The sequence below is a fragment of the Melitaea cinxia genome, chromosome 8, assembly GCF_905220565.1.
Source record: "Melitaea cinxia chromosome 8, ilMelCinx1.1, whole genome shotgun sequence".
In the NCBI taxonomy this organism is placed as follows: Eukaryota; Metazoa; Arthropoda; class Insecta; order Lepidoptera; family Nymphalidae; genus Melitaea; species Melitaea cinxia.
The window spans coordinates 1,709,397-1,733,339 of record NC_059401.1 but is presented as its reverse complement, the minus strand read 5'-3'; the positions used below and the strand labels follow the sequence as shown (position 1 = coordinate 1,733,339).

Genomic DNA, 23,943 nt, shown 5'->3' with positions numbered 1-23,943 from the left:
GAAACCGTTTACAAATGATAAAAGTTAAGTGATATTTTGATAACATAAAAGAGTAAAAGAAAAAAGAAAAAAATCACAGCAATAGGAAAGGCCGACTAGGTTGCTAAAATTGACTACCATAAACGCTGTTCTGGCAGAAACTGTAGTGGTATTTAATATTATATTTATCAAAGCAACTGTCTGTTAGATTATCATCCTTTAATTAATTGTTTGAATAATTTGATGATGCTTTCCGTTCGTGCACACATCTACTTAGTAGTTACAAGTACAACTTTTATAAAGTTTCAGATTTTTTAGATTAATTTTTGTAAAGCTTCAATAATTTTAAACTTGGAATTTAAAATAACATTTTAAACTGTCATTGTCACTAACAATGTTTTTTTTTTACATACAACTTCGTTGGCAAACGGCTTATCGCAAGCGCGCTACCGACCTTACTTCCGACTCTCCCCAGGAGTTTTGACTGAGCACCTTACTCTGCATTGAAATATATCTTTACTTGAGATCTACTATTACTATCTAAATAGATACTATTTGAGATCAGTGGTCTTTAACTGTGATCAGATGATCACAGTTAAAGAACGTAAAGAAGGTAGAGGTACTGTGGAAAAAGATAGGCAGATACACATGCCTGCCTCAATACCGAGATTTTCTGAACTATAGCGTTAGCCCTTGTGCCGATGAATAAGGGAATTCCATCATAACGATTAATGACAATTATAAAAAAAATCTCGTCTAACTTGCTGATAGTTTCAACTTGTTGGACCTTCGTTACTTCTAATTTATTTATAAATTATCACAGAGCTATAAATCTTGTATATTTATAAAAATAAATTCTTAAACTTTGACTATATCTAGTGATATTATTGTTCATTACACGACTAACTTATAATAGTTTAGTATAATAATAATTATAATATTTTTTATTGTACACCAAAATATAAACAAACAGAGTAGTAACTAAAAATTAAAAACAACTTTATTCAAATAGGCCACAAAAGCACCCTCGAGTCGTCATTTTACAAATTAAAATTTTAAACTGAATATAATTTGTATAATTGTGTTTGCTCGCAAACGAAAAAAAAACCGACTTCAATTACATCGACAAGTAATACAACGTAGATCGACGAAAAAATAGTCAAGCAACTACGCGTTATTAAAGATTACTCAAAAAGTAGTTATCAGATCTCGATAAAATTTAAATGTGACCACATGATAAACATCAGCTTTCGATTAAATTAAAAATTATCATAATCGGTACACCCAGTAAAAAGTTATTACGGATTTTCGAGAGTTTCCCTCGATTCCTCTGGGATCCCATCATCAGATCCTAGTTTCCTTATCACGGTACTAAACTAGGGATATCCCCTTTCCAACAAAAAAAGAATTATCAAAATCGGTATATCCAGTAGAAAGTTATGCGGTATAATACAACGTAGGTCGACGAAAAAAGCGTCAAGTAAAAACACATTATTAGATATAACTCGAAAAGTAGTTGTTAGATCTCAAATAAATTTAAATGGGACCAATTGGCACACACCACCTTTCGATTAAAACAAAATTTGTCGAAATCGGTCCACACGGGCAAAAGTTCTGATGTAACATACATAAAAAAAAAAAAAATACAGTCGAATTGAGAACCTCCTCCTTTTTTGGAAGTCGGTTAAAAATAAAGATGTACAAAGGCGATCTTATCGCTGAAGAAAGATTTCTTCCAGATAACCTTTGGGCACAGGATACGACGTATTACTTATATATTTATTTGTCTAGTCGATATCTGATTTCCAAATCCATTATCAATTTATTAAATGAAATAAGTAGATAGCTTTAATATTTTGTGTCGATTTATGATAGATACTTTACCAATCGGTCATTGTTATAAAAAACAAATATGATTATCAAATCTTTTGTTGTCTCTCGATAAATATATCGATAACTAAGATACACGAAAAATGACTTCACTATATTTAGGTACTTTATACTAATGAAAGTTTAAGTTGTTCTTGCTAAACTTGTTGATTTCATTACAAGTTACATTTAAAATAAATACTTTTACGTCTGACTTCGTTTCAATGTTTTTTATTTTTAAACTGAAGGTAGTTTAGAGAGAATTCGAATAAGAATTGTGAATTTTGTTTTGGTTTATTCTTTTTTTTTTGGTGAAAAAAAAAAATGTCATAAAAATCCAGCAGTGTCTCAAAATTATTTAAGGTAAAACAATAAATTAAGTTTATAATAGCACACGAATTTAATATACCTTTTCATCCGTACTTAAAATAATTTTTGTAACAAGTAGAAATCTTTCAATAAGGACGATGATTGATTTATTGATGACTGATTCATTTATCACATCATAGCAGCCTTTCGCAGTCCACTATTGGACATAGGCCTTAACAAGTTCAGGCCAAAAATGGTGTGAACTCCTTTGGTGACCTTGTGGTGAATGATGACCGCAGGGCTGGCTTTGTCGCACCGAAGATGCTGCTGCCCGTCTTCGGCCTGTGTATTTCAAAGCCAGCAGTTATCAGGTTATCTCGCTATCGGTCGGCTTTTTAAGTTACAAGGTAGTAGTGGAACTGTGTTATCCCTTAGTCGCCTCGTACGACACCCACGGGAAGAGAGGGGTGGCTATATTCTTTGATGCCGTAACCACACAGCATGAACTGATTCATTAATTTAACTTAATAAATTTCAAAACGTAAGTAGAATCCTCTATACGTGATGAAAATCATTGAAAAAAAAAAACTTTACTTTTTTTAAACTTACAAAAAAAAAAAAAAAAAAAATAGACCACAAACGTACTATTTATAGTGCAAGCAATACCTAATAATTAGCTCAATAAAGCAACATTGATGACAATGACCGGAGTTCATTGCCTCGTCAGTTTTCCTTAAGTTTCAACTGAATATAATGTTGATATAAAAATAAGGTTAATGTTGTCATATGTGATTTAAACGTAATGTTAATTTACTTGTTGGGATGAATGTTTTATTTTCAAGGCTTAAATAAAAATTAAATTAAAATTTAAAAAAAAAAAACCGCGACACAATAACCTGAGTTGTCTTTGAAAAGTAAAAAATGATTAAAGAAACTCAATCTTAAAGTACCTAAGTATGTACGAGTATTAGTAATTCTAAAATACATCGTAAAAAAATACATATATTTGCAGATATTGGGTATTTTCCCCACTTTTACTCCCAGTTTTTTCAGGGCTCAACCGATTTTCATTGAACACATTATTTTGTAATGTGCACGCGATGCTCTTTCATTTGAGACCCTACTAGATTATATTTGCAGACATTCGGTTATTCTTCCCCACTTTCACCCCCCACAACTTTTAAACGACTCAACCGATTTTCATCAAACATTTCTCAAAACACTCGCCCGTAACTCACCTTTCATACAAAAAAAAAAAAAAAACTAAATTGAAATCGCTTCTTCTGATTCTGAGAAATTTTGAAATATTGAATAATACTCGTAATTATATTGAGACTAATAAAATTAAATTGTAAATAAATCATAATTTTGTCTGTCCTAGAATATATTATTAGTACTTAATTATTAAGTCTTAATAGGTTGTAGTTTCCATTTCACATTAATTGTTAGTGTAGGACATTCTGAATATTTTGTCTGTTAAGACTGTTATCTCAACCACACCGATTAGATAATCTCATCCGTGTCTTCTTCCATTTCATCATACATTTTTAACCGACTTCAAAAAAGGATTAGGTTACTCAATTCGACTGTAAATATATATATATGTATATGTTTGTATGTTTGGAGATAACTCAGTCGTTTATGAACCGATTTTGATAATTCTTTTTTTGGAAAGGAGATATCCCTAGTTTGGTACCATGATAAGGAAACCAGGATCTGATGATGGGATCCTAAAGAAATCGAGGGAAACTCTCGAAAATCCGCGTAACTTTTTATTGGGTGTACCGATTTTGATGATTTTTAATTTAATCGAAAGCCGATGTTTATCATGTGGTCACATTTAAATTTCATCGAGATCTGATTACAACTTTTGGAGTAATTTTTGATAATGCGTATTTACTTGACTATTTTTTCGTCTACCTACGTTGTATTACTTGTCGATATAATTGAAGTCGGTTTTTCTTCGTTTGCCTGCAATCACAATTATTACTAACACAACTGAAAACCGAAAACCAACTAAGCAATTAAAATTATGTATTGTTTCGCGTTACGCAGCCGTAGTGCGTACTAAATATTAGTTGAAATTCTTGCCGATTATTCTCAACAGAATCTTACAGTAGATCACAGCTGAGTAATACTGCTCTCAATTGACGTTGTGTTTCTGTTATGAGTAAGGCGACCAGAGCTCTTGAGAAGGGTCGGGGGTTTACAATGCGTTTGCGATGTTTCTGGGATTGCAGGCGTGTGTAAAATCGCTTACAATTAGGTGAGCCATACGCTTGTTTACCGACCTAGTTATACAAAAATACTGTTTTAAAGTTACTCATTATGTGAGAAACGTTTCCCGTTCAGATGAGGAAACGGTAATTACCTTAATAGACGCTATTACCTCAAACCGGTTCAAATAAGGAGCACTAAATTGTTGGTTATAGAATTTTTCATAATCAATATTTGTCTAAGTAACTTTTGGCTGTGTGTCTTTGAGACTATATGAACACACACAAAGATAACTCCTAGCCTTACAAGTGAGAGAAGAAAAAGTGAATTTTACGTAAAAAGCAATAAACTTCTACGAACGAATATGAATGATTTAACGAAACTGAGGTGTCGATCGATGAGTCTTGACACAGAGTATTACATCATCGTTAGTACGAGTTTAATGTTGATGTTATATTAACGCAAACAAGCTGTTTCCTTCGACTTCGTTCGTTTCGAAATTTGAATATTCTACCATATTTTACACTAGCCGACCTGGCGAACTTCGTACCAAACCACATTTTTTTTTGTTGAAGATAATAATTATTTTTATCGAAATAAAATATAGCCTATCTTTCAAGTTGGATGTGGATAAAACTGAACGCGGTGTGCAAATTTGATTAAAATCGGTTAAGTAGTTAAGTAAACAGTGGCGCGTAATTTACATATATTAAGATTATACTTCGTAATCTTATATGCCATTTTTTGATCCCAAAAGTACCAATATGGATAAAATCAAATTGGTCGCTAAGTCCCTATCCAAGGAAACCGATTTAAACTTTTTCGAGATTGAAAACTTAACGTGTGCTATCCCAGACTATAATATTTGTTTTTTGCCAAATTTTATCAAGAAAAAAATATCATTACCAAACCTATTAATAAAATCCTGTGTTTTCCTTTTATCTCTTGCTGTGTATAATTATTAACTATTAAGAACTTTATTTTTCCAAGAAGAAATTATATTAGTTTAAATGCGAAATTTATATACAAATGTTAACTCTTTTACGCTAAAACTACAGAACCAATAAAAAAACACAATGAAACTTTTAGATAACTAAAGCTAGTTTTTGAAGCGAAACTTATTTAGAATCGTTGTGATTTTAAACTCGATGAAACGGAAATGCGTCACGGTAAAGAAACAAACATATGTATAGAATTTAGTTCGGGAGAGAATGAGATAGATTATAATACACAGTATTTTATTATCAGTTGTCGCGTTGGCGCAACGGTCACAACACCGGTTTGTGGCTGTTGCGCTGGCGGTTGCGGGTTCGATCCCCGCACATGAGAAACATTTGTATTGGCCATACAAATGTTTGCTGTGGTCTGGGTGTTTGTGCAGTCCTTGTCTCCCCACCGTGCCTCGGAGAGCACGTTAAGCCGTCGGTCCCGATTTATATCATCTACACCTGATAGCGATCGTTACTCATAGTAGGGAATATATCCGCCAACCCGCATTGTAGCAGCGTCGTGGATTTAAGCTCTGTTTATTCTCCTACATGAGGAAATAGGCCTATGCCTAGTAGTGGGATATAACAGGCTGAAGCGACACAGTATTTTATATAATCGGTGAAAACAATCTCTCGTAGGGTACTTTTCAGAAGTCTCACTTCTGCCGTGTGTGAATCGTGCACACATACACACATAGTTTGTTTTGAGTAGGTACTAGGTATATATGGGTTGACGAAACATTAATTGCTCATTAAAAATAAAATTAATCGAATATTATTATTGTTTTAATAATTTTTATAAACTATTGTTATCATGAAATTGTTATAATAAAACGTTGATACATTTATGTTATTTAAAAAAAATATTGAGCAATAAATGTTGTACCTACATTATTATGTTAAGACGCAGATGATGATTATTCCGATACGTACGTCAATTGAAGATGTCATAAGTATAACTACATTATTCACATCACGATTCACCTGTAACAACATCACACTCATAGGCCTCTTTCTCTATGTAGTAGAAGGATTATACACATACAATAAAATAATTATTTTTAAATATTGCCAAACAAAATTACAAGACAAACAAATGAAATTAAAAAAAAGTTAATTTTCTTCGTTTACTGATCGTAAATTTACCATTGATAAAATTATATGTTACTGTATTAAACAAAAAAATAAATAAATAAATAAATAAATAAATAAAATAATAATAAAAATAAAAAATGAAAAAATTAGCTTTTTCAACTTTTTTTTATCTAGTGTAATTTTATTTTAATCTGTGACCATGTGAATTTCACAACTACTCTTCTCCCTGATTTTTTTTAAAGAACAGTATACTGTACACTTTTAGTTCTAAATTAAATTAAATAGTATTAATCGTTACTTTTTTAATATAACTTATAAAGTCTCTGGGTTTCCGCATCATATAGACGTGCCTAGTTCCACTTTCCTACAGCGTTTCAACCAGATCACGTCGCGCGGAAGAGGGCGATTGTCAATGTCATTCACAGTCTGAATCATGAATTGGCGCGTTATGACCGTTTACTTGTGATGTCTTTGTGCCTTTATAACTTTCGATACATTAAAAAAATTCTTACACTATTTTATTAAAAAAATATTTACTGTTAGCGCAGTATATTTATTTATGTTTTTGTTTATCCGTAACCAAGTCTTTTTTTGATAAGTAGGCTATCTTACACATTAGTCGGACAAACAAATAAAAAATAAAATAATCGAAACACTTTATACATTTGAGATTTTAAAATTCGAGTCTTAAATACCTAGTTTTAAAAGTACTTATGTTTATAAAGATAGAACTTTTTTAAAATAGGTAATGAACTAGACTTTGAGTTGAAACTCGTAAGTTAAGTAGTTCTTCTTTCGAATTCGAATTCTGAAAACTCAAAAGTTAGCTTCATATTTCAAGGCTAAAGTAACGGCCACATAGGTATTACATGTTTAAAAAAATACTATACTTAAATGAAATTATTGTGCAGTCTGTTTGTGATAGCTTTTGTCCTTGCTGGGGTCAACAGGACATATAAGGTGTACGCACGACCTGTTGACCCCCAGACCTTGTAAACGGGACTGTACTCTCTAAAGCGAGATGCTTAGTCATGTTATTTGTAACGGCACACACAATTACATAACACGGCACATAAATTTCTCATTTATTTGTTCGCACTTCTGATTACATGATTTTGGATGTTCCATTTTCTCACAATAAATTATAAACTATGTAGGTATGTCACTTAAGGATAGAATTCTTAAAAGTAGCTTTAGAGTTGAACAATTGAACAAAAGAAAAAAAAATACAAATTTTTCTTTTTTTGTTATTATAGATTAAACTTTGACAAAACTCTTTTTGATGTTGTCGTTTGAACCTACATAGGTATATTATTTTGTATCTTTTGATAGTAAACTTTTTAAATGACTACACAATAATGAGTCAATCATTCTAATTTATGCCAATATAAACTTCCTCTAGTATGCTAATCAATATTTAATTAAAATATGTATGCAAAACCTTGCATACACATAAACAAACATACATGCCTGTTGTTTTACCTGCGTTGACTGTACTGCTGCATATTACTCCGCGTCTGTGTGTCGTAGGATGATGGAGAATTAGACAGACAGACAGCAAATTAATATGATTATTTATTTAATTGTTTGGTCTATAGTAACGACAACTCAACAACAATAGATAAAAATTAGTAACTTACTTGTTTTTACACTAGGTCTGTTTGTAGAGTAAAAAATTCCCCTTACATAAGTAGGTACCTATTATGAAACATACCTTTGGTGGGTATTTTAATTAAATCTTCCAGGATCATAAATAAATACCGAGTTTCATGTGGTAAACTTTATCTAATACGCAACAAAGTAAAGACAGTCGGTCAAAATTTCAACAAATTCTTGTTTTGAAATCATTTAATAATGATGTTTAAATAAAACAATTCCTGCATAAGATAAATTAATACTTGTGGTTATATTGCTTTTAATATGAATTGAAGCTAGACTTTGTTTGTGAGGAGGTTGTTATGAAGTAAGTAATAGAATACCAAATTATAGTAATGATGTCACAGCCAATTTAAAATCGTCTTAAAATAATCACGTGTCGTTTTTAACTATAAGTAATTAAGTATATTCATATTTTAAGTATCCATCAAATAAAATATTCTACTAGGAATTTGGAGAAGCCCGACTGGAGGAATATCTCGACCTTACAGAAAGTAATACTTAAGCAGTGCTGTGTTGCTGTGGTGAGTGACTGGTGAGTAGTGAGAGCTCTTTGGAAGGGTCGTATGAAGGATAGGCAGCGTGCTTACCATGCTTCTGGTCTGGCAGACGTCGATAAACTACGGTAACCGCTTACCATCAGGTGAACCGTAGGTTTGTTAGCCACCCTTGAAATAAATAAAAGTTTTTTTAAACGCATAAAGACGTTGAAATCGTTATTTTACACAATAACATTTCTTAATAAATAAATGATAGTCATTGTGAGGCTACATAGGGTTTGGAAGCTAGATTATTCTAAAAACAACAAATATCTTCGAATCTGTCTGTAAATAATAATTGAAAAACTAGACGACCCGGTGAACTTCGCATCACCTATGTATCAAATATACAACCAAATGACAATTTTTTTTTGACACAAGACATCAAATGTTTTACAGCGGGAACATTTTGTATTGGAAAATTAAAATGTCGTTTTTACTATTTTCCGTTTTTTATTATTTATGTTTCTCATCGCTTAAACCTTCCGTGAACTTCTACAAATATTTCAAGATCAAAATTAGCCAAATCGGTCCAGCCATTCTCGATTTTTAGCGAGACAAACGAACAGCTATTGATTTACATATAAATACTTGAGCATATTAAGAAAAAGTTGCATAAAATTTATTAATTTTGTGTATAAGACCAAGGTTTGGTCATAATAAAACTATAATCAAACTTAGCTTCGCACATATTATATTATATTCGTCACACATATTATGTGCACATATTATATTCGTCTTTATATGTATTATTATGGAGGTTTTAATCGAAAAAAAAGTCATTCTGACATAGTTTTTAGGTATAATATTTTACTGAATAAGTTCAATTTAATATCGAAACTGGCTGAAATTACCTTATTTGGTCTAAACTGGCCGAAACCGGAACTACGATTACTTTTTAACATTATAAATAAAATAAAAACTAAATACATAATAACACAAACCGATGGCATTGTTGTACCTCATAACTACAATACTGAAAGCCAATTATATCTAACAATATACGTTTTAAAATAAATGCTTCAGTGTATAAGAGCATAACTTTAATATGATCAATTACAAATGTCCACAGAGTACCTACATAATCTTTATGTGTTGAAAATATTCCCCTATTAATAATAGCTGTGTGGTTACGGCAGTAAAGAATATAGCCACCCCTCTCTTTCCGTGGGTGTCGTAAGAGGCGACTAAGGGATTACATACTTCCACTACTACCTTGGAACTTAAAAAGCCGACCGATGGCGGAATAACCATCCAACTGCTGGCTTTGAAATACACAGGCCGAAGACGGGCAGCAGCGTCTTCGGTGCGACAAACCCAGCCCTGCGGTCATCAACCCGCCTGCCCAGCGTGGTGACTATGGGCAACACACATGACTTCGCGCCATTTTTGGTGCGAACTTGTGGAGGCCTATGTCCAGCAGTAAACTGCAATAGGCTGAAGAGAGATTATCTAATCAATGGTTAACTAAAGCACAACATTAGGTTACCTACTGTGTCAATAGCGTAAATATAATGAAACAATAATAGACTCTTTGTTCTCAAAAAAAAAAAAAAAAAAAATTGACCAATCAACATCGACAAGTAATAAAACAAGAGCGTTAACAACGTAGTCGAAGTCAATTAAATACACATTATTACAGATACATATCATAAGCACTATTTCGAAATTTCGGAATAAAAAATTGAATCATCAAAATCGGTACAGTCAGTAAAAAGTTATGAGCCCAATGACGTAGTTGTAGTCAGTGGTATAATTTTGTCTAAGGACGTAAGGGTTATGAGTTTTATGGATGTAGGTCTTTTTTACCGACTTAAAAAAATGCGGATATTCTTAATCCAACTGTAGGTATATTTGTGTGGGTGTACCAAGTTTTTTTAATCGAAAGCTGGTGCTTGTCATGTGCTTTCATTTAAATTTGATAAAGATCTGACTAGTGCTTTTTGAGTTATCCCTAAAAATGCAAAGTAAATTTAAATTCGTTTTTTGGATTTTTTCTTTTACAGAATAATTTTAGTATAACAAATTAATGTACAGGTTGAATATTATCTTGCTATTTTTTTAAAGATTGATTTAAAGAAAATAGATTTTAAAACTATGTATAAGTTTAATTTAAAAAAATAATAAAACTAAAAAAAAAAATCTATTATTTTATTGTTATTCAAGATTAAAATCTGTTTTAATGAGGACTCGTTTAATTCACTTAAATAGTATCGAGAAATATGTAGGTAAATAAATAATAAATCGTTATTATAGTACTAGAATTAACTAAATTACCTACATTATGTATACGTAATACGATGCTTTTGAAGTAGTTATTATCATATCATATACTTATTACCCGACTACAAAGGAAGGGCAAATGAAAATGAAATGAAAGGATAAGTCAAATCATTCTCTATTTGTGTATGTCTCCGACTGCATGTAATGTACGGTGTTGCATAAAATTTCGAAGGATCGATACCGTATTGATAATTTTATGTGTACAGTACATATTGCTCGATATTGTTTCGATTTATTTCGCTAGCTTTTTTTTTTTTTTTTTCTTTTTTATTTGGGAAAACAAACAGTATTACAATGGGTATCAACAACATCAGTATATATACAAAAAGTACTTATCGTAATACCAACACCGTTTACCACGGATTACCTTAAATATTACAAAATAAGTCTTGTGTAATTATTAAATTTATATCTTGTTCCAGTCTTTTCAGTTGATTTTCTATTCGTTGCTCTTCACGCAGGCAGATTTCCTGTTTATTTTTTAAATAATTAACATTTTTGATTTTACATTTTTGTTTATAGTGTCATAATAATATTATAAAGCTTAAAAGTTTGTTTGTTTCTTTGTTTCTTTGTTTAAACGCGGCAATCTCATGTAATGCCGGGTGTACTGGTTTGATTTGAAAAATTATTTTTGTGTTCGATAGCTTATTTACCGAAGGCTAAAGGCTATTTTTTGAAATTAACGCGTTTGGAACTGTGAGGCAAAGCTAGTCGATAATAAAATAGTTTTTATTATTCACTCAAGTTCACATTTCTTTTAAACTTTTAGTAAATGACACTTGATATTCATAGTATCAATCAAATTATATTAATTAATTTTATATAATTAAAAGAAATTGGCCTACTTTAAGTAGGAATTAACATAAATAAGTTATATTACTCATTAAACTAAAATAGTTCTACCATATAATGATGATTCGTGTGTTGCAGATGTCAAGGTCACTGTACTGGTTGTACGTTCTCGGTTGCGTGTGCGCAGTCAGCTCTCTTCGTGTGGGTGTCGGCATCGCTGACGTCACAGGGCCACCAGCTGAAATCGCTTTTGTAAGTTTACCGTCACTTTTATGCTATACTGTGTATATTTGCTTAGTTCAAATTTTAAAGATATTTCGAGTTCCAAACCAAAATGATTCTAAAGACGTTTCACTTCAAATGTAAGAATTATGTTTAGTGAATATTTATCGTGGATAAACATTGAACAATAAAGTTGAACTCGACTTGCAATGGAACTGGCTTGGGGTCTCTCTCAAAGTTGAAGTGGCGGTGGGCTGGTCACCTGTATCGCAAGACCGATAGCCGCTGAAGGCTGGAGCAGACGTGTCCTGGAGAAGATAACGCGTGTTGGCAAACTTAGTGAGGATGAAGATTGCGAAAGACCGGGACATATAACACGTGGGAAAATGTACAATATTTTTACGCTTAATAAGATTATAATAGAGTTTAGATCAATGACCATAAACATGTTTATACTATCAAGAGGCGGATTTAAGATGAGTTAAAACAATGGTCACAGCAAATGACCGTTGCGCTAGCGTGTAGCGTTTTTAGGCAATGAAAAAATGGCTACAATATCGTTAGAATAAGAAGGTAAATTTCGCATCTGTCAGTTAAGTTGTAATAGCTCAGGGGAAATCGGCCGATCGCGCTCGGCCGAAAAGATCATGGTTCGAATCCTCACGTATTCCAGATCGATTATCGTTTTTTTTCTTTTTTTTTCTAAAAAAAATAAAATCGAAAAATATTATTCATATTTTATCAATATGTAATTCGTATTTAAATATGATTTTCAAAAAACACGATTTACTAAAAATACCGAGCTAAGCTCGGTCACCCAGCCGGCCTAGCATGCATACAACGAGATATCTCTTGACGAGAGAGAAAGATAATGTCTACATCGAGTATTTTCTCGATTACCCTAACATGCGCACTACGAGAGACAAAATTCTCTTCCGAAGACTTCGCCTTGTCGAGTAGAGAAACGTTATCAACCATAATCACAACTGAATATCATTCTTATTTCTTATGTCGTAAAGTTGAATTTACAAGGTTATTGACCAATTTCAAACGAGTGACACATGTTTTATTTAAAAATGTTCTCGGCCTTTTGGCTAAGATAAAAAGTGTATAATATCTAATTTAAAAAACTCTAATATGGAAAATAAAACGGCGTAAGTAAATGAATTTAATTATATATGTAAAACAATATGCTCGTGTTGTGCTTTATATCTTGTCGCACATTAGATAATTGTAATTCTATCACGCATTGTTTGTTTGTTTTTTTTTTTTTTTAATTTTTAAAATTTTTTGAATTTTTGAATTTTTTTTTTTTTTTATTATTGATTTTACTTTTATTCTATTTAATTTTATTTTTAGTTATTGATTTTTTTAATATAATTTTGTTTTGTTTTTTATTCTGAATGTTGTCTTGTCTTGTTGTACTAACCCAATATGGACTTATACTTTGGTCTAAAATAAAGTATTATTATTATTATTTCTTTTATTCAATATATTTTCCTTATGATTACATTTTTAAATATATTTATAAAAAAAACAAATAAAAATATTTAAAAATATAAAAATAGTAGTCCTCCGGTGGCAGGTTGAGGCCCAGGCCACCGGTAGTTAAGGTTCCAGGCTGAGGAACCTCCTCACAATGCGGGCCGTTTCAAGCAACACTGCCTTTTGAATCCGACCCTTGATCCAACAGTCAAGTGAGAGTTTCTTAAGGTGTTGGTCGAAACTCTTCGCTAATAAACCATTAACCGATACAACAATAGGAACAATTATTGTTGAGTCTACATTCCACATGCCGGTAATCTCGTGGGCAAGGTCTAAATATTTACTTAATTTTTCTTTTTCGGCCTTTACGAGATTATCGTCATGTGGAACTGTAATGTCAACAATAATTGCTCGGCGCGCTGATCGGTCTACTAGCACTATATCAGGTTTATTGGCTGCAATAAACCTGTCAGTGACAATAGATCGATCCCAGTAGAGCAATGCACGACCATTCTCAAGAAATGGCGTTGGGTTATACCTATAATAAGGCAACTCATTTTCAACGAGGCCGTATCGAATAGCAAGTTGTTGGTGTATAATCCTGGCTACTTGGTTATGTCTGTGCAAGTACTCACCGTTAGCAAGATGACTACAACCAGAAACAATATGTCTAATGGATTCTCCAGGCTTATGGCAAGCTCGGCATATGTCTGGAGTTCCATCTTTCATGATATGTTTCCGGTAGTTATTCGTCTTAATAACTTCGTCCATAATTGCACAGACAAAACCTTCGGTTTCTCCGAAGAGGTTCCCGTGTTGTAACCAGGATATAGAGCTGGGCTGGTCTACATCTGGGTCTGTCAGAACTTTGTAGAACCGGCCATGTAATTCCTTGCTCTTCCATACGGCCACGCGGTCAACGGTACGCATTATTATAGGCTTACGCCATTTCTCTTTGCCTAAGGACAGCGGAGTAAAGCCCCTATCAACTGCAACAACGTCCATGTGCATATCGCTCTTCATATTTAAAAAGTACTCTCTGAGATTATACACCTCACGATTGTGGAGATTTTTAGCGTTTAAAAAGCCACGACCCCCACATTTTCGTGGGATGTATAATTTCATCACAGACGATCGAGGATGGTGTATTCGGTACGCTGTTAACAGTTTACGGACTTGGCGATCAAGGGTATCTAATTCCGTTTGAGTCCATCTCAAAATGCCAAAGGTATAGACGATCAAGGGCATAACCCAACTGTTAAAGGCACGTACCTTGTTACCGCCCGAAAGAAAGCTATTGAGAACTTTCTTCAGCCGGCCAAAGAATCGTTCCTTTACCAGTTGTTTCATGGCTCCGTCATCAATGCCCAATGCCTCTGACATTCCGAGATATTTATAGGTTTCACCTTCGTTGAGAGATCTAAAAGACAAAGAGTTGTTAAGTTCTAAATTTTCTGATGATACAATTCTACCTCTTTCTACATGGATGACAGCGCATTTATCCACACCAAACTCCATTCTTATACAAGTGCTAAAGGTTTCTGTTATTTTTAACAACTTGTATAAGTCTGGTAGTTTGGATGCGAAAAGCTTCAAATCATCCATATAAAGTAGGTGAGAGATTGCTTTGCTTCCTCTACGAAGGTGAAAGCCCAACCTTGAATCCTCTAATAAAGCGCTTAAAGGGTTCAAGGCTAGACAAAACCACAATGGACTCAAACTATCACCTTGAAAGATACCCCGCATAATCCTTATCGGTTCAGTCGATCCTGAAACATCAACCGCACCCGGATGACGTAAAAAAGTGTTCCACTGCCTCATACACGTACTCAGAAAAGAGCACAAAGCAGCATCAATTTTGTATAGCTCCATTACTTTCATAAGCCATGTATGAGGCACTGAATCATACGCTTTCTTGTAGTCAATCCAAGCGGCAGCCAGATTTTTCCGGTTTCGACGTACCTGTTGGCATATGGTCATGTCTATGAGGAGAAGTTCCTTGGTACCGCGACTACCAGACTTACATCCGTTCTGAGTCGTAGCCAAAATATTATTTGTAGTAATATGTTTTGTAATTTTTGCGACGAGAACAGATGTAAGTAGCTTATAGATGGTGGGTAAGCAAGTTATAGGGCGGTAGTTTTTAGGATCAGCGGTACATCCCGATTTGTATAACAGGAATGTGGTACCAGTCGTCATAAATTTTGGTAATGAATTAGTACAAATTGCATTTTGAAATTGTGATGCCAGGATGGGGTGCGAACTATGAAACCATTTAAGCCAAAAGTTATGTAATCCGTCCAGTCCAGGACATTTCCAATTCGACGTTGAACGGATTGCATAACTTATATCTTCTGAATTTATCTTTATTATTATTATTATTATTTAGAATAAGAAGCAACAAGGCGCAAATACGTTTTTTGTGTCATTATATGGCACACTTCACTCGACTTTTCGCATTTCCCGCTCTTCGTATACCGAAATTATAAAATTATAATAGGGAAACGCCATGGTATACAAAAAATAGGCACCCGGTTTTATTTATTTTTTATTTATCGTCTTTCTCGTCGATAATATTGAAGACGAGAAGTTTCTCTTCCTAAAACGACAAAATTCGACAAAATTACGATGTCATGTTAGCTTCCGTAGAGATAAATATCACAGATCACTAAAATTTAATGATTATCTCTTCTTGACGTAACGAGAAGAGTATCGCGTGCACGCATGTTAGCTACTGTAGACATAGAGAGATAATACGAGAAAAGGGGTCGACAAAATTTTGTCGTGGCGTGCATGCTAGGCCTGCAGGTCCTTATTAATTAAAAACGCGACAGCGTATCCAGGCAAAGTCAAAAAAGGAACTGCAAACTCGCCGTGTTTTATATCACACGATATCTGTGTCACACATGTTGCAGACGAGATGTGTAATGCGTTTATTTATAGGTATATTAAATTTGCGCATCTGTGAATTTTTGAATGATTAACAATAACATACATTTTGTGCTGTGTGGCTACGGTTCTGTGCTGTGTGGCTACGGCATCAAAGAAGCCACCCCTCTCTTCCCGTGGGTGTCGTAAGAGGCGACTAAGGGATAACACAGTTCCACTACTACCATGGAACTTAAAAAACCGACCGGTGGCGGGATAGCCATCCAACTGCTGGCTTTGAAATACACAGGCCGAAGACGGGCAGCAGCGTCTGCGGTGCGACAAAGCCAGTACTGCGGTCACCAACCCGCCTGCCGAGCGTGGTGATTATGGGCAAAACACGTGAGTTCACGTTATTTTTGACGTAAACTTCTGGAGGCCTATGTCCAGCAGTAGATTGTATAGGCTGTAATATATACATTTTTAAGTTTATTTCATCTAATAAATCGCTTCAGCTTCTAATATCCTACTGCTGGCTTCAATAGGCCTCTTTCCCCATATAGGAAAAGGATCAGAGCTTAATCCATAAATGGTCACTACAAAATTTTTTTAAATTCCAAGATGGTTAAAAGTAAGTAATGTCTTAGGAGTCTACATTTATTGCCTAGATTATCTTTAAATGGTCACATGTTATGACCTGTACTGTGGTGTAACGCTACCGATATTAAAATTATGAGTATACCTAGTTCCTATATTCAAAAACGATTCATTCTGAACTAGAATTTATTTAGGAAGGTATTGGCGAAATCATGTGCTATCTTGGCATTAGTGAAAGCCATTAATTTTAAATAATTAAAGAAGGAAAATCAAAGAAGGATCATCTATATCATAGGATCATTATAACTGAGGTAGGGCACAGCAGGAATTTCCTGCTCAAAATATGGAAGAGCCCGACTGGGGTAGTACCTCGACCTTACAGAAGATCACAGCAAAATAATACTGTTTTCAAGCAGTATTGTGTTCTTGTTGTAAGGTTACCAGTGCTTCTGGGGGATTGGGGATTGGGTCGGCAACGCGCTTGCGATGCTTCTGGTGTTGCAGGCGTCTATAAGCTACGGGTAATCGCTTACCATCAGGTGAGCCGTACGCTTGCTTGCCGACCTAGTGACATAAAAAAAAATCTAAATTAATACACATTAAAAAGATACCAAGTAAAACAAATAAAAATACAGCCGATTTGGCAGCCTTGGACCGTAAATGCCGCGGATGGCTGTTGTTGAACTCTCCTTTCGGAATTTTAACTTTTTATTAAGATGGGCAGATTTATAATTGCGTCAGACATGTTTATAATAATGTTATATGTATAAAATATTGATAATTATGATAAAAAATAGCACTAAACATTATTTTATCTCGAGAAGGAATAATAAAACTGTTATTGCAATTTACGACAAGGAGTAAATTATTCCTTTTTAGGGCAAGGTATTTGAACACATTAAATTTCCATAAACGATTTTACAATTGCTGTTAGAATATTTAAAATTTATCTTACAAAGTCTTTAATGGTCAAAAGTTATTTGGTTCAAGATTGTGTAAATTACAAAGATGCTGGATTAATAACATTCTTAGAAGAGTTTAGATTTTCTTGATGGTTTTTCTCAAGAGAATCTACGTTTCGAATCCAGTAGGAACCTAGCGTTAACTGTGTCACTTAAACGCTTTTGAAGGCATAAGCTGTTTTTCTTAGGAAATAATTGCGTTTGCTCTGAAACGAAAACAAAATTACTTCAATTCTGTCTGTCTGTGTCTGTGTCAGTGTCAGTGTCTGTGTCTGTGTGTGTGTGTCACGGTTGGATCGATTTAAACGGGAATTTCGCTGGCAGCAGAGACTTAGGCTCCTTTTATTTTACAAATGTATTTATTTTATAACTTTGCGAACGAAACAATAACTTTTTTGTTAAATTCCACGCGGATGAAGTCGCGGGCATAGCTAGTGTATAACAGTCGAATTGAGAACCACCTCCTTTTTTGAAGTCTGTTGTAAATAGCATTGAAATCAGCGATAGTACGATACTCCTCTTTATAAAGTCGGTTAAGAAAGGTAAGTTATACGTTTGAGCGCCCACGCGGGTCACTGGAGTTGACGGTCATGATGTCGAAACGCATAATGCCACATTGTCTATGCACACTATCGAATGTAACTATTGTTTCAAACTTGAATGGCTTCTATAAACACTCTTTGTTTCGGCGAATGTCCTAAAAGCCATGGAATTTATTCTTCAGCGGAAGATTGGTTTTATAAACACCTTATTCTGTTTTAATCGCGTCCTATTTAAAGGTTTTATTTAAATGATTTATGCCCAGCAGTGAGATGTTACAGAATTAATGAATCAATTGAAAATTTCTGTTTCACTTCAACCAATAATTTTTTTGGTTTCACAGTTTGTGAATAGAACCTATTTTATCTGAGCATAACATAAGTAGAAAAATGAATGATAAAAGAAATAATACACATATCTCTCATTTATCTGTTAGTTACCACTATACATCAGATATCTTTGTCAGTAACTGGTGATACAGATTCTAAAGGTGACTACGCCGTTGCGCTCGATTAACTAAGTAGAACACAAGTTGTCAAAACAAACATTACCCATTAGTTCATTAGTAATAACTTGAGTACAAGTACGTACAAAGTAGAGTATCATTATGACTACATTTTGTGTGGTAATAGATGCTAACATTACAGAAGGTCGAATTGGCTTCCAAAAAAATAAAAATAAAGAGTGTGTACGCACGTAAGAAGTTAAACTTAATTGGCTAGCTAACTTCAAATTGCTAACTTCTTCGTTGACTAGCAACTTCAGGGTGTTGGCTTTTTGTAACGGTGTGCGCGCGCATCGTAAAAAATTAGTCATCATTTTTCCGCGTCATTATTTACGCGCCAAAAGTATAACTTCAAAAATATATATAAAATACTAGCTTATCCAGCGTATTTCGTACCATATTTTTTGTAAATATATCGATTTAATTTTATCTTTATACAAATACAATAAATTTAAAAAATGGTCCTGACGAAAACTATCACAGAAGCTAGCATTTACAATTTGGTACAGTCGCCCGGAAGTCGTGCGGGTATATACTTGCATTTCGGTAATTATTATTTTTTATTTATACAGGTTATTTAATTTAATACAAGGGCGATAACCGAAGACAAGTGCATGCTTTGATCAAATAAGATTAGAATTTTGCTTCCAATGACAAGGGATGATTTGAGTTACCCACGTAAAACACGATAAAAATGGAGTTTGCTGAGAACCTAAAGAAATATATCGTTCCAAGCGATTGGGTCAATATATTTCATTGAATTCTCAGTGAATTACCAATAACAGAATGTTGGTCCAAGTTGTTATTAGTCCAATTAACTATTTGGACCAATACACCTGAAGGAAACCTATATCTGAAGGAAATTGGTTCAAGTGATTATCCAAACACGGGCCAATATTGTTGCCACTGTAAGCATAACTACGTAATATATGTTTTCTACTAATAAATAAACAAGTTAGTCAAAACAGATCTACTTTCAAGGGTTTCTCTCAGAACTGGTTCTTGTCGCGTTAAAACTTATTCCCTATGATATGTATTTCTGCATTTATACGGCTTTTTTTATGTCATTACCTTCTAAGGTACAGATAAAAGTGATATTTAAATTATATTAAAACTGTAATAGGGCTAATTTTTAACTGACGTCAAAAAGGAGGAGGTTCTCAATTCGGCTATTTTTTTATATGTATGTACACCGATTACGCCAAGATTTCTTATTCGATTTACGGGATTATTTTTTGTTCGATGCGGAATAGTTGCCATTTGGTCCCATAAAAAATTTATTTAGTTTGGCTCGGGAGTTTTTATTTAATGACAATCTTTGTTAACTTGAACGATTTCTTTTTCACGATACTTTGTGTGCGGTGTTTTTAAGGGAAAACAACAAAACCTACTATAGTCTACCTTTTTTTACGTGGGGAAAATCCATCATGGATACCTGGCAACCTCACTATTACGAGGGGGGGAGGAGGTGGGCAAACCGTCTCCTCCTTGCCCCCATACTTCTGCGCCGGAGTGGGCCAGCAGAGGTGTCTTCCTCTCTGGCCCGCTCCGTGGTCTCCTTCTGCGTCATTACCTCTTCGCAGAAGGAGACCGTCGCCTGCCACGATCTTTCGCTGTCAAGCATGGCCTTTACGACACTCGGCACCGAGAGATCCCGTCCGAGAACCACTGAAAGCGTGAAAACCTCTAGCGTGTGTAACTCCGAATATATATCTTATTAAAAAATGACTTCAAACGATATTTGTTTTATAGTTTGACGTGTATTCTCAATAATGCAATGTTATAAAAAATATAGAGGTTTAAGTGAAAGCACTTCTCGTATTTTTCATTTTGTGAGAGTAAAACACATCCTCCTTAGAGGCGTGCAATAGGAACATGTTTCTGTTGTTTTAGGTTGAGGGAGACTGTTATCTTAATCACACCGATCAATCTCGTTCGTGTATTCTTCATTCTACCTGACATAGGATTAAGCCAATCAATCAATTAGGATAATTTTTATTCAGTAACAGTATTATGACATCTATAACATAACACCATGTACATGTAGTTAATCATTTAGAAACTTTGTGTAATTTTGCGTTGTTTATCGATAATTCAACGTAACCCATCGTTCACGGTTGACCGGTTGTGAAGGTTAGGATCGTTTACGCTACTCGTTACCGTTCGGTAACTTTCGTTTGTTAGAAAATTTATATGAGCTATTCATAAAAAATATTATATATATTTTTGTGTCTTTTGTTGCGTAATATTTTTGTGTTGTTAGATTTTTGCTCTTTTCTTTTATGAATTATTAACTTATTTTTTTATGATTGCTGAGAATATATTATTAGGTATATTTCTAAGTTTTGATTGTGAACGAATTTAGTAATGTTTTTAATTAGTGTTTAAAAATAGAACATTTTTGTTACATTGTTTAATGACAATAGATTTTGCCTTTCCCTGAAATGATTTTTATCATTTTGCAACCTTTAATATTGTGTCAGGTTTTGAGCCTTTATGTATAGAGCTTTTTATGATTTTGCCGTTATGTATAGAGCTGTCAATTAATATTATTTATGCGTTATTGAGGTTATTGATAAGTTTTTGAAAATTTGTTTATTATAGATCTAATAAAAATGTAAATAATAAAGTTCTTCTGTTATGTAAATAATACTAGACCCACCACGTGGTTTTACCTCCGTTAAGCTTGTGGTAATAACCGCAAAAACATGCTACTACTGCATTGATAGTAGTTTACTTAGGATTTGTTAATGTTCCGCCTCAGAATACAGTTTCTGTATTCTGAGTGTTCCGCCTATAGTAAATTTATGTATCAACTAGCTGTGCCCGCGGCTTCGCCCGCGTTGAAATTAGTGTGTCACAAAGTTTTGCCGGCAAACTCCCAGTGAAACTCTCATCAAAATCGGCTTAGCCGTTCCGTAAACCTTCCTCTTGCCAATGGTGGAGCCCTCTCTACAATGTTGAAACCGCATGAAAATCCGTTCAGTAAATTTTGAGCGAATCGATCACATACACTTTTGGGGACTTATAATACACTAACTGTTGCCCGCGATTACGTCCTCGTGGTTATGAAGATATGTATTACTATTAAGATGTTTAACGCAAATTATTTTTTTATTTCAGTCACTTGAAATGCTTATCAAACTGAGTAACTTTTTAAAAGGCACAATTTAGTATAATTTAATAGTTATTTTTATAAAACCTCTCACCACATCTCACCTCATACACCACATTTTTGGTTTTATTTTCAGGCTGTATATGTTTCATACAAACTATCAACCAAAATTAAACCCCCTTAGCGATGGAATATCGTAAAATCCGTTCTTAGCGGACGTCTGCTAACTATAATCTACATCCCTGCCAAACTTTATCTTTGTCCAACCTGGATGGATAGACCATCCAGCGGTTTTTGAGTTCTCGTGATGAGTGAGTCACTGACCTTTCTCTTTTATATATATAGATTACGATGCATTATTTGGACACCTCCTCACCATCTATAGAGCATATATTTTAAATTTCAAGTCTCTTACTTCTAAAACATAAGACTTTCATTCAAACTTCCGACCCCCGTTTTAAACCTTTAAGGGTCGAGTTTCATAAAATCAACTCTTAGCGAATATTTACGCCCTATAAGGAACCTACTTGCCAAATTTCAAGTTTGTAGCTGTTATAGTTTCGAAGATTTTGTAATGAGGGAGTCAACTTACCATTCCCCGTTTTAACCCCAAAAAGGAGTTGATTTCTAAAGATACATTATTTGGCCACCTTCTCACTATCTAAAGAAAGTACATTTTAAATTTCAAGTCTCTTACTTCAAAAACATAGGACTTTCATACAAACTTCCAACCCCCGTTTTACCCCCTTAGAGGTCGAATTTCGTAAAACTAATTCTTAGCGAATGTTTAAGCCCTAAAAGGAGCCTATCTGCCAAATTTCAAGTTTGTAGGTGTTATAGTTTCGGAGATTTCGTGATGAGCGAGTAAACCTACCATCCCCCGTTTTAACCCCAAAAGGGAGTTGATTTCTAAAGACACATTATTTGGACACCTTCTCATCATCTATAAGGCATACATTTTAAATTTGAAGTCTCTTACTTCAAAACCATGGGACTTTCACACAAACTTCCAACCCCCGTTTTACCCCCTTAGGGGTCGAGTTTCGTGAAATCCGTTCTTATCGAATGTCTACAACCTATAAGGAGCCTACCTGCTAAATTTCAAGTTTGTAGCTATTATAGTTTCGGAGATTTCGCGATGAGTGAGTCAGCGTACCATCCCCCGTTTTAACCCCAAAAGGGGGTTGATTTCTAAAGATATGTTATTTGGACACCTTTTCACCATCTATAGAGCTTACATTTTAAATTTCAAGTCTCTAACTTCAAAAACATAGGACTTTCATACAAACTTCCACCCCCCGTTTTACCCCCTTAAGGGGCGAGTTTCGTAAAATCCGTTCGTAGCGGATGCTTACGTCTTATAAGGAACCTACTTGCCAAATTTCAAGTTTGTAGGTGTTATAGTTTCGGAGATTTCGTGATGAGTGAGTGACCTTTCGCTTTTATATATATTATAGATTAATTCAATAGTTCAGCCTATTGCATTCCACTGCTAAATATTTGAAGTATATAGGTACTTATATTATTAATACATTAAAATATATGTAGTTTATGAAAGTATCGAATGGAATATTTGTAATGTTTGTGTAGTTAATTATTTTAGAACTTGTTTTTCATTTTTTAGGTTATTCGTCGTAGGATTTTTTTTAATTATTTATTTGTATTAATAAAGTAAAGAAAAAGTTTTTTTTTTTTGTGTATATTAATGCAAACGCATGAGCCAATTAGTTGTCTTAGATTTTTTTTTTATTGAGAAATAATTAATTCAATTACCTACATAATTATAGGTATATATGTAGGAAAGTTATAGTCCCTGTACATATAGGTGTCACGCTAAGAAAGACAGGATTGAAATAATGCTACTACAAATACAAAACAATTGCAAAAGAATCTTGTTCATTTTTGTCAACACGAATAA

The 23,943-nt window shown here is 33.8% G+C and overlaps 1 protein-coding gene across 1 annotated transcript in view; it reads left to right on the top strand.

Moving 5' to 3' along the window:
- Window positions 1–23,943, top strand: part of LOC123655634 (neutral ceramidase) — a 46,026-nt gene that overhangs the window by 6,873 nt on the left and 15,210 nt on the right. Inside the window, exon 2 of the mRNA XM_045591396.1 lies at window positions 11,870–11,983. Coding sequence (XP_045447352.1) covers window positions 11,870–11,983 — 114 coding nt within the window. The remainder of the gene's footprint in view (window positions 1–11,869; window positions 11,984–23,943) is intronic.